The sequence below is a fragment of the Varanus komodoensis genome, unplaced genomic scaffold (genome assembly GCF_004798865.1).
Source record: "Varanus komodoensis strain SLA01 unplaced genomic scaffold, ASM479886v1 scaffold19, whole genome shotgun sequence".
Taxonomy (NCBI): Eukaryota; Metazoa; Chordata; class Lepidosauria; order Squamata; family Varanidae; genus Varanus; species Varanus komodoensis.
The window spans coordinates 16,290,605-16,302,503 of NW_025335550.1; the positions used below are offsets into that span (position 1 = coordinate 16,290,605).

An 11,899-nucleotide genomic window follows, 5' to 3' on the forward strand; every position below is an offset into this window, starting at 1 on the left:
TATTTCCTGCAGGTGGTCAGTCAGATCAAGGCTATGGTTCTAAAGATGAACTCATAAAAGAAGATGGAGACACTCTTCATACGACAGATATGCTTATAGAAAAAGAGCGGGTTTCGAAAGATGAAGGCTTAATTGGAGGTATGTTATGCTGATTTTAATTGTGTTTTTAGTAAATAGAGACAGACTATTACCTTGCCAGAAGAGTGCTCACACATATACCATATATATTATACAGTTGCCTTGTTAGGTTTCCAGAATTAAAAGATGGGATGTAAGTATCTAAAATCAGTAAATCTTGGCATACAGGATATCACAAGCCTGTGGCTTCTAATACCAGAACAGGGTGAAGTTAGCTAGCATGACCAGTCTCTCTCACTCTAGAAGGTTGTGTCTTTCTCTGTCACATTGGTATTAGACACAGAATGCAACCTTCCCTAGCCTGTCACCCTGCAGATGTGCTGAAGTACAACTCGTAGCAATTTATGACAGAGGACAGTGGAAACTGTATCTCAGAACCTTTGGAGGGTGTCTGGTCGGGGAAGCCTGCCATGGTGCCTCAGGAGCTGGAAATCCTCCATACGGAAAGGAGCATGGAGAATAATCTGTGCTGCGATTGCAACATCTGTTTTATCAACAGTATCTTCAAAACTGGTAGTCATGTGCTATTTCACTGCAGAAGGATACTTAAATATAGCATGTATATCTTATTATAAAGGCAACCTTAACACAAAGTATGCTTACTGCTAGACATTGAGAAGTGAAATGACTCTACTGAATCTATTGTGTCATTAAAAAAGGGAATTCTCTACTCACAGAAGAACTTGCCCATTTAGTAGATTCCTGTTCACCTTCTATGGATAGACTGTTCCCTCATTCTTTTTAGCGCATGGGATTTGGCGGTGAGCACATGGTCCAGTTCAAAATGCTGATCTTATTTTTAAGACCCCAAATAGCCTATGGACACATATTTGAAGGACCAGCACTTTCTATATGAACCTGCCCAGACACTTAGTTCAACCACCGAAGCCAGTGGTGACTCTATTGTTTGGCAGGTGGGACTTGCGGAACATGCCTCCATCCCCTTCCCCCACCTTCCTTATTACTCTTGCCCATTTCCTTACTCTGTCTTTCTTGGCCTATTCTATGCCACTGCCTAGAAATAGAAGGTGGAATGATGGAAGTTGCTAGCTTACTCAGAGCAGGTGAACCTATAGCAACAGCAAGAAAGAGAAGCTGCAGGATTAAACATCATTTTAATTGTTAAACATCATTCGCAAGTGCCTCACCATGCCAACTTCAGATGCTAGTCCTGACTCAGGTCTTGCCATCCATCTCTCTCTACCATCTGAAGGACAAATGGTCTTTTTCACTGCCTGCCTTCTGGGCTTTTAAGCATGCAATCCAAACCTGGCTCTTTGGGGATAAATTTAGAGAATGCTTTTACAGCTCCCTTTTTGTGGCTGCTATGCCTGTTTTACCCATTCAAAATATGTATGTGTGCGTTATACAATTTTAACCATGTTCTTGTAACAGCCTTGATATTTTCACTGAAAGGAAAGATACAAATATTAAAATAAATGTGCTGAATGAGCATCAGTGTGCTTTAAAACAGTGTTCTCTAGAATATCAGAAGTGATGATGTGCTCGCTACTGGGCATCAGTTTAGGGCTCTTCTTCCCTTGTAGAACAGATAACTTATTTTCCCTCCTTGCCTCCTTTCTTGCGAAGACTTTTGTGGTATCACTGAGCCTGTTGAAAAACAACTTCCTAATGCAGAATCCCACAGCCCCGTGGAGGTGCCTCTGCATCCTGTAAGCAGTATCGTGAAGGTTCCCTCTGGCATATTTGGGAACACGGGAAGGAAGAGCAGTGGTGGTGAGTTAGTGAATACACTTGGCTTATTGTAGCTATAAAATGGGGAGCCAATTATACAGGCTTTTGCCTGCCCAAGAACATGTCTGCAATATATTAAAGCTTTGGCGTGTGTAAAATAATAATAATTATTACATTATATTTCTATACCACCCATAGCCACAGCTATCTGAGCAGCCCACAACATTTTTAAGTCACCCATCTGGATTTCAACCAGGCCCAATCCTGCTTAGCTTCCAAGATGAGTCAGGATCTGTCAGTTCAGGTTGTACGGAGGCTACATGGTGGTGGTGGTGGTGATGATCAGAATACTTTATCTCTCACTGAGTAGTCCTGTAGCTTTACCAAACTTGGGTTTGGGGGACTAGAAGAAAAAAAGAAGTTATCTCTAGCACCTTTATTTTATCAACTTAATAAAATTAAGTGTTGCACTTAACAAGGCAGATTTGGCAGGGTTACTCCCTTCAGTAGGCTGTGTCCAAATTGTACAAAGTAAAAATTACTTTATCAGGTATAGTTTAGTTGACCTGTAATATTTTGAACTGCAGTGTTTGTTTGTTTTTAAACCTCACCAGTCATAATATGATAAAACAGCTAAGTAACTACATTTATTTAGAACATGGGTCCTCAAACTACGGCCTGCGGGCCAGATCCAGCCCGCCATGCCCATTTATCCAGCCCGCCATAGAGGTCGTGGACTCACTGCACCTGCGCACACGCCCAGCAGCGGCCTGCTCTCAAGGAGATCATTTTTTTTTGCTGTTTTTTTACCATTTTTACCTCCTTTATGCTGAACTTTTAACTATGCAGTTCCTGAAGATGGTTTTGTACAGAGGTAGGATTTCAGTAGTAAGGAAGTTCACAAGTGTATGTTCCTCTCCATGAGTTCACCAAAAAAGACAAGGAAAGATTATCTTGTATAAACTCAACTCCCACCCCGTTACAAAGCTGGTAGAGGTCCTGTGATCACTACAGAAATTCAACATGCAGCACAGAAGAGCCCAAAGTACTATTAAATGTTTTAGAAGGGTCAGAATATGCATTTCATTAAGCACACTCCTTCAAAAATGTTTTTCAACATGCTTTTTGTGTTGGTATCAGGCTCCACACAGCTGCTTTTCCATCAAAAGTGGTCACTGTAAGCCCACTTCTTTAAAAGCATTTTTAATATAATTAAGACCCAAATTCCATGGTACCTGCAGTTCATTGGACTGTGTGGTGGTGTTGTGGTATCTCTGTTTAAAATGTGTTCCTCTGTGCGTTATATGAACTGATTCTTATCAATTATTCTGTATCCTTTCTTGTTTGTTTAAAGGAACTGTGCCTAGTGCTCTGTTCATAGCTCAGGATTCAGTTGAGGATCCAGTGTTTGATTATAATACTTCTCCCAAAAGAACAAATGAAAAAGGGAAGAAAAGGCAGAAGCTTTTTTCAGAAAGAAGTTGCAGCTTCAGCACTGAAAGCAGAGCAGGGATGTTGCTGAAGAAAAGCAGTTTGGACTTGAATTCCAGTGAGGTAGCCATAATGATGGGCGCTGATGCAAAGATCCTTACAGCAGCTCTGTCTGTGGCCAACACATCACCACCTCACATCTCTAAATCCCACAGCGTCAGCGGTGCTGGGGGTGTGCAGTTTTTCTGTGGTGAAGATACTGGCACGTCCTGCCTGAATGAAAATATTTTGGAAGCAGAGTCTAGGTCATCCCCTGTGCTGGAAGAGCCTGAAGAAGGACAGGAAGAGCTCCGAATAGGACTTGATGACAGCACAGCCAAAGCTGAAAATATTATTTCCAATCCTCTTGATTCTACTCAGCCCCAAACTGAGCAAACAGAATCCAGAGAGGGAGCAAATAAAAGAAACAGTTTCTATGGTGTAGCCAAGCCGGTTGAAAGGGAAAATGTTCAAGTGGGTTTGGACCCTTTATCTTTGCTGGCAACTGAGACAATAGAGCCCAAAGCCTCTGAACCAGAAGAGAAGATGCTGTCACCAGTTGTAGCACGCAACCTGGCAGATGAAATTGAAAGTTACATGAACCTGAAAAGTCCACTGAGCAGCAAATCTTGCAGCATGGAGCTGCACAAGAAAGAGAACAGCCAAGAGGAAGCTTCCCCTGGTTCATCAGTACCCTCACTGGAGAGGCGGTCCAGCTTGCCTTCGGATTCCATGCCTCCATCCCAGGTTCAGAATGTCAGTCGGAAAAGTCCAGCGGTTTCCAGGTCCAAAACCTTTACTGGAAGGCCAAAGCAACTGGCTCTTTCACGGTCCCAAAAGGAACGGTCTACATCATTAACAGGGTTGGGTCGTACTTCCCCCCAGGCTTCACTGGGGGCAGTAGTTACAACTCTCTCAGGTCTAAAGCTAGACCACCTGTTATCTGGACCTAAAATAGATGTTCTGAAGTCTGGAATGAAACAAGCAGCTAATGTAGCCAGCAAGGTGTGGGGAGCTGTGTCCTCAGCATATAGCTACTCGGATGACGAGGTAAGTCTTGGTGGTTTGCTTTTTTTGATTTATGTCCCCTAAGGACCAAGCCATGCCTTGCTTTCCGTTGCAAGGAGAAGAGAGTGGGACAGAAAGGTGGGGGAGCAAACTCGGGGACTTGGACTTAGTTACAAAGCCCTTATAAATGTTCATTTTGGCATGGAATGAGTGAAGCAAGTTCCCTCCAGCTGTTCCTTCTCTGACGGATGTGTGGGCCAGTTTGGTCTCTCATTCTGTCATCTTCTTGGAACACAGCGTGCCCCTTCCCAGTGTCCTTTGGTCCCCTGGCTGATAGACAAACCACAGTGTACTGCCTTTCAGCTCTGAATGCTCAGGGTAACTACCAGCTGGGGCTGAACGTTCTTTTTGGCATGGAGGCCCACTACTTCTTGGGCTGCAATGTGGTGTCAGGCTGATCTTCTCCATGTGGAAGAGCTCCTCCTGGGAGGCAAGGGTGCGGTTTCTTAGTAGCCCCTGTTCTCTGGCTGTGGGATCAGGCCAGAGCCTGCAGGCTAAGGCAACTGTGAATGAGAACTGGGTGTTCCTTCTGGCATGAAAGGGTGAAGTAAATGCCAGGCATTACTCACGAGGTGCTGTGGAACATCCCTGTGGATGGTTTACACTGATGTGAAAATAATGGTGTGGTGACATCCACTCAACAGTGTGGCATGTTCATCAATTCCGTGGGATTTCCACAGGTCCGTCTGTGTTGGTGTGCAGGTGTGAGCTTTGTTGAAATGTAAATAAAAGAGGAGAAAGGATGGGTGCATATACCAGAAACATCCTTTGTAACAACCATCAATACTAATACAATAAACAGACTACATTTTACTTGACTAAATATTCATTGGGCATTCGAGATTGAATGGATAAGCCATATGCCACTGTATTACCATATTGGATTATATGTTATACTATCTATTTAGATGTAAAAAGTGGGTCTAAAAAGTTGCACAAGTGTTTTGTGTCCAAGAAGAGTTTGTGTTTTCAAATAATAGCTCCCAATACTGTGCAGGAAGGGTCTTTTGAAACTGGGAAGTGTTTCAAAAGAAATGGGAGTGGCATAAGCCCAAAATTGCACTGGTTATGTTCAAACTCATAGATTTTCAAAAAGCAGCTCTATGGAGCCTTGCTATACATCTTAAGAAGTTGTTTCTTCAACATAAAGTTTCCCTGTTCTGTTTCATCATGGCTACATTCCTCCAAGTTGTTTTGGGGAATCTTCTGTTTTTTATCTTCTGATTAACTTAGGTAAAGAAACTACTTGCATTCACTTTGCAAAATATTAGTGCTTTGTACACCATTTTTCCCCTATAGTCCTAAGTATATGCTAAAGAAATAGTATGATTTGGAGCTAGTGAACCTGAATACTGAACTTGATTGTCTTACTTTTTCTTTTCCACTGAAGGAAGAGAGCAGTCGACCAGACTTTACCTTTCCAGCTGGTTTTGAAGATCATATTTTAGGTGTCAGTCAAGCACAAAAAACGAGGACCCCAGGGCTCACAACCAGTGAACTTGCACAGAGTACCACCAGTCTTGGAAGCAGCAGCAGCAGTGGAGATGCAGGGAAGCAACATTATCAAACAGGTATGATCTTCCCTTCAGAACAAGGGCACATGGTTCCAACATTTGGAACATCCTGGGTCAAGGAAGATTCCCCTTCAAATAACCACAGACTGTCTTTGTTTAGGTTCTTGTGTCCTTCTGTGCTGGGGAAACTAGGAGGGAGGGGAAGGATAGGAGCCTGCAGCCAGCTCCTGGTCTCTGCTGGGGGGAAACTGTCGAGTGACCCATAAACTTCATTTGCTTTGCTAAACGTGTGTTTGTGTGAAAATTGTGGGTTTCATCATCACACTTGTTTTGATATGTAAGGTTCTATGGGAGTTTGTTAGTAATTATAGATTGGTAATATGTGTGCGTGTCCTAGGGCAGGCTTTCTCACACCTGGGCATCTCACCTTGGATAAGCAACATGTGTGAACTGGTAGTCAGTGAACTTTGCAATGGGAATGCCTGCAGTCTCTGAGACCTTAAAGTGCGCCTGGCATCAACTACTTACCTTCATCTAAGAATCCTGAAGAGCTGGCTTGCAGCTTATGCCAGTGAATATGCCTTGCGAATGAAAATGGGAACAGAAAACGGCAGGCTACAAAATGGCAAAAATCTCCTGCCCAGGTTAAAATGGCGTCAGAACCTCCCTAAAATGCAATTTTCTATGAAGAATAGTTGTGAGTTTGCATTATTGAGGTGAATGGACAACATCTTTTCAGGAACGTTGTGCAATCATTAAAACAACCTCTTAGAAGTGTGTTGGGAGGGGTTTTTCCCAAAGAGAATTGAGCTGGGGGGTTGAACTTAGTACAAGCATGCCAGGATGAGATTTGTTTTGCAAGCTCTTTAATACTCTGTCACTGCTTGGTCCTCAGTCTTGAAGGTGGTTATATCACATTTTTGCAGGTGATGTGCAGTTCCCAAGGAGTATGAAAGGTCTGGATTCTGATAAGTCTGAGCATGGCTCTTCATATAATACTAGCTTGTCCAGCATCTTCCAGAACTGTGCAATGGAGGTAATACTGGTTGATTATCTGCTAAAAGGGGATTTATTTTGAAGAATGTACTAATAATTGAGAGGCTTTATAGTTGGTATGAATCCTCCATTACCTAATGGAACCAGCTTTTGTTTTAACATCTTGCAAATGAATTTAAAGTATTTTAAAATATATCAAGGAAAAAAACTTAAAAATGGATGAACTACCCATTCAGTGAAGTATCTTTAAAATATTATGTTTGACTTAGTCACTGCTTGAGATTTTTTAATGCCAATTTTTCTTCATATAGTATCTGCATAATATCCATGGGCTCTTCAGATATGGCCTACATACAGTCTGCTCACACACAGTGCTTCCAAGTGCCATGATCTAGATCAGCGGTTCTGAAGACATTTTTTTTCTGTGGAACCCTAACTCTGTTCCTGATTTTTTTTTTTAATATGGAATGCTTCACGAATTTGCATGTCATCCTTGCGCAGGGGCCATGCTAATCTTCTCTGTATCGTTCCAATTTTAGTATATATGCTGCCGAAGCGAGCACCTCTATCCCTGATTTTTACTACTAAGCATTGTGAACCCACAACACTTCTTTTTTCATCTGCTCCTATTGCCTGAGGGCTTTGTATAATGTTGTAGGTTTGGAAATGAAGGGAAAACGTTTTAAATATCACAAATGATTAAAGCAATTATATGCTAATACCCCAAATGAATTCTTTCAATTATTTCCAATGCTACGCAATAGAGTCCTAGGAACCAAATGACATGATTCATTTGTTTGTTTGCTTCTTGGATGCCAACTGACAATAGAACAGTTGGCCTCATGTGGTTTCATTTTAAAATCCATTTTAAATTTGATTTTTGAGATTTTTCATGGAACCCCTATGAGGCATTTGTGGAATTCTAGGGTTCCATGGAACACAATTTGGGAGCAGCTGATCTACATGATTGTATATCTCTTGCACAATAACCAAAAGCATTGCAAGAATAGTTATTGATACACTGAGGCATGTGAAGTGGAAAAGATTGAAGGACAAGCTCCATAGAGAATTTAAGAGTAGAGGACACTTTCACACTCATATCCTGCTTGTGGACATCTTGTTGTGAGAACAGAATGCTGGCCTTGAGAGGTAGATCAGCCCTGATCCAGCAGGGCTTCCCTAAATTCAGAAACCAAAGCTCTGGATCCTGCACATTTTGGTATGTATATAGACTGTTTTATTTTTTGGGACAGGTCTTAATGTCAAGTTGTTCCCAATGCCGAGTATGTGGAGCACTAGTTTATGATGAAGAAATTATGGCAGGATGGACTGCAGATGACTCAAATTTGAATACGACATGCCCATTTTGCAAAAACACTTTCTTACCTCTTCTCAATGTGGAATTTAAAGACCTGCGTGGTCTTGCAAGGTTGGTAGACTTGCTGAGTGCACACCTTTGCCATTAAAATGCTGATTAGGCAGTTGCATGTTTTCTCATGTGTTGCTAGTGTCAAATTAAATCAATTTAATTTAGCCCTTGGGAAAAAGGACATTCATACTTTGCCAGTTAAATTGTACTTTGGCAATTTTCTGAATGGTGATAGATTTTTATTTATTTTATTTATTTATTTAAAAATTTCTATGCCGCCCTATTCGCCGAAGCCTCGGGGCGGATTTATTTACATGATAAATTAATAATGTAAACATTCTTTTGTTTATTGTCCCTTTTAGCCTTTGATAAATTAATGTGCAAACCTAATTTTTAATGAGGGTGGGATGTCTGCTAGAATTTTAGAGGTTAATACAGTTTTTGTTGAAGACAAAATTCTTGATGAATTTCAGGTGTAGTTAGATATTACAAGACAATATTGTGTATTCCAATCTTCCTTTTTTGTTTGTTTTCTTTGTTTGTTTTTGTGCTTGTCTGTGTTGTTCCTGTTTCCCAATTAGCGTGCTTCTGAAACCAAGTTCCTCTGGTGATAGTTTACACAGCAGTAACATTCCATTAACCACTGATTCTCTGGAGCAGAAGCCTGTTTCCACCCCGGCCACTGATTTGATCAGTTTTTCAGATCCCTCAAACAGCAACCAGACCATCACTGAAGAACACAGCACCACAGCAATGCAAAGGTACAAGAAAATTGGGGAAATTCATCAAACTGCTTAGAAGCCAGTCACATTTGAAAGATGCAAGAGCCAGTGTGGGAAGGCTGAGGTACACACTTGGTTTCAGTTCTGATAAATTACAACCACAAATTATAAGTATGTAAAAGATAAGCAGAAGTGTTCCTAACAGAGCTGCCGTGCCAAATAAGCAAGATAGAGTTTGATGCATGTTGTGTGTTAAAAGAATTCTAGAAAATTCCCTCAAATAGCTACTTCACCCTGGGAGTGCTGGTAGGATTGTAACCAAAAACAGTGGAAGAACTGCTGAGAAAGAAGGTATCAACATGTCTGTGGTAATCCCAGAGGACAGTATCCAACTGCAGCTGTGCCTCTGTTTATTCTGGTGGGCCAGTATGAACTCGCCCTAGTATTTCCTAGAGCAACCCTAGAAATTAGCAGAAGTCTCATTTGTGGCATGGGGCAGGTCAGTGGAGCTTCCTTTTGTGAGGTCTGTAATTTACCTTGTCCTGGAAACAAGTATTTTGACTGGTGCAATTGCTTTAAGATCCACTAACTTCCTGTTAGCAGTGGATCCTGTTGGATCCTGCCTGAGCAGTACAGAAACTAAGGGGGTAACCTCCCCATGAAGAAAATGCGGTTCATTGAGCATGCTCATTGTCCACACAATGTTTAGCTGAGTGTGTGGGTGGGAGGAGGTGGGAATAGAATATCCTAGAAGAGGATTTGACTGGTCTCCACCCATTCTGCCGGCTGGAACCCTGGACAGGAACACATGGCAACATTTTGTTGCAGATCTGGCCTATTTTCTTTAATATCTATAACTTCTCATGTTGTATTTAAGCATTGGTACAGCAGAAGGCAACAAGGACATCAAACCCACAAGGCCATCTGTTGCAAATAACTCATCAAAGCGAGGAACTTCTCTAACTCGGAGCCACAGTGTTGGCGGCCCACTGCAAAATATTGATCTCCTGCAAAGGCCATCACATGGTATTTCAACAGTCAGCCTTCCTAACAGTTTGCAGGAGGCTATGGTAAGTTCTTGGTGGTAATTGTATGTTAACTCACTGCTGGCAGTACAGGTGTGTTGATAGTTATAGATAATCTTGAGCATTAGCATTCCAGATTTCTTGTTGCCTTTGAAGAAACTTTCTGTAGAAGCTAAGGGTTGTTACCTTCTTACAATGTGTACAAGTAATGCCTGGGAAGTTACTTAAGGAATTTTCTTTTCCACATGCAGTTCCATTTCATTTACAAAAAAATACTTTAGCATATGCAGTGTTTTTATCTCATGATAAGGAAAGTGGCAACACCCCCCCCCCCCATGTGTTTGGATTAAATTAATGTTATTAGGTGTGTTTCATTTCCAAACTAATGTGGCTCAGGGACTCCTTGAAGCTTTTAGTTTAGTGGAAGGGAAGTTGGAAAAACTGATTCCACATGGTTAACAACTAACCTTTACTGTTGCTCTTCAGGATCCCTTAGCAAAAAAGGCCAATCCTTTACCTGTGTCCGTGCCTTATTTAAGCCCTTTGGTACTTCGGAAAGAGCTAGAATCTTTGTTGGAGAATGAAGGCGAACAAGTGATCCACACCTCAACATTCATCAATCAACATCCCATTATTTTCTGGAATCTTGTGTGGTATTTCCGGCGCCTGGACCTCCCAAGTAACTTGCCAGGACTCATTCTAACATCAGAACACTGTAATGAAGGTGTACAGGTGAGTTCTAAGATCCTGTGTGGATGCTTCAGCTTGCTTAATGTATTTAGTAAAACTTTAGTTCTTATAAAGATGGAAAATGCCTAACACATTGGCTGTTTTAATATTAATATCCACTTAGAAAGTAAAATTGAAATGTTGGTGAGAACATTGTGCTGTGTCCAGGAAATGTACTTTTAAAATGTAGAATAGGGCATGTAGTAAATCAGCTTTAACTGATAATGATAGTGATATAAAGCATTTCAGTTCAGAGTACAATTATATGGGATGTGGCTTGTTGCTATGGAGATACTGTCCTCCATGTAAATATTCCTAAACAAATGATTTTTCCAGACTGACTCTATAAACAATCTTCTTCAAATATTGTGGATATGATGCAAATCCTATTATGTTTCTGAAATTGACTTGATTTAAATCAGAAGGGGCAAGCTGTTTGAGGCAACTGTCCTCAGTTGTTAGAGAATTCCGATAGCACAAGAACAAACCAAAAACTAGCACTGTGTACTTGGCAATGCAAAACTGTTGGCAGAGACCTCTGTCTGTGGCAAATTGATAAGAAAGTATGTTTCCTCCATTCTAGCTTCCTCTGTCAAATTTGTCTCAAGACAGCAAGCTAGTGTATATCCAGCTACTGTGGGATAACATTAACCTTCATCAAGAGCCAGGGGAGCCTCTGTACATATCTTGGAGAAATCTCAGTGAGTACATTTCAAAATGGGGTCTCTAGGGACAAAATTAAGGTTGGCTGCATGCACAACACGGGAAAATACCCATGGTGGATTTACATGCTGAGGACAGGGCGGCTTATTTTATTCTAATGTATATATTTTAATTGTTATTGTTTTAATTTATTGTGTATTTTATTTTATGCTGTGAGCCGCCCCGAGGCTTTGGCAAGGGGCGGCATAGAAATGTTTTATTAAATAAATAAATAAATAAACTTTGCCTTTGCAACAGCAGAATTTTTGAGGCTTGATGTCTGGTGTACCAGCACTTGAAATATTACTTTCTAAAGAATTGAAGGTATAAATTCTAATGAAGCATCTAAAAGGAGAACCAGTATTGTGTATCTGAAGTTGCTCAGGCTGGATCCATCTGCTTGGAGGCTAGTTTATCTTAATACTGTTGCTGAAGGCTTTCATAGCCTATGGTTTATTTCTTAAGAAAAAG

General features: G+C 41.1%; 1 protein-coding gene and 1 non-coding gene across 6 annotated transcripts in view; one reads left to right on the forward strand and one right to left on the reverse strand.

The window, feature by feature from the left end:
* The window catches only part of DENND4C (DENN domain containing 4C), an 81,591-nt gene that overhangs the window by 65,659 nt on the left and 4,033 nt on the right, over positions 1-11,899 (forward strand). For all 5 annotated transcript variants that reach the window (XM_044427940.1, XM_044427941.1, XM_044427944.1 and 2 more), the window contains 10 exons: positions 13-138; positions 1,729-1,875; positions 3,188-4,353; positions 5,762-5,942; positions 6,812-6,921; positions 8,135-8,310; positions 8,832-9,011; positions 9,850-10,042; positions 10,484-10,729; positions 11,310-11,427. In XM_044427940.1, coding sequence (XP_044283875.1) covers positions 13-138; positions 1,729-1,875; positions 3,188-4,353; positions 5,762-5,942; positions 6,812-6,921; positions 8,135-8,310; positions 8,832-9,011; positions 9,850-10,042; positions 10,484-10,729; positions 11,310-11,427 — 2,643 coding nt within the window. The remainder of the gene's footprint in view (positions 1-12; positions 139-1,728; positions 1,876-3,187; positions 4,354-5,761; positions 5,943-6,811; positions 6,922-8,134; positions 8,311-8,831; positions 9,012-9,849; positions 10,043-10,483; positions 10,730-11,309; positions 11,428-11,899) is intronic.
* On the reverse strand, positions 7,338-7,444 carry LOC123022433. The gene has a single exon (XR_006414516.1). It is a non-coding gene; the product is annotated as a U6 spliceosomal RNA (small nuclear RNA).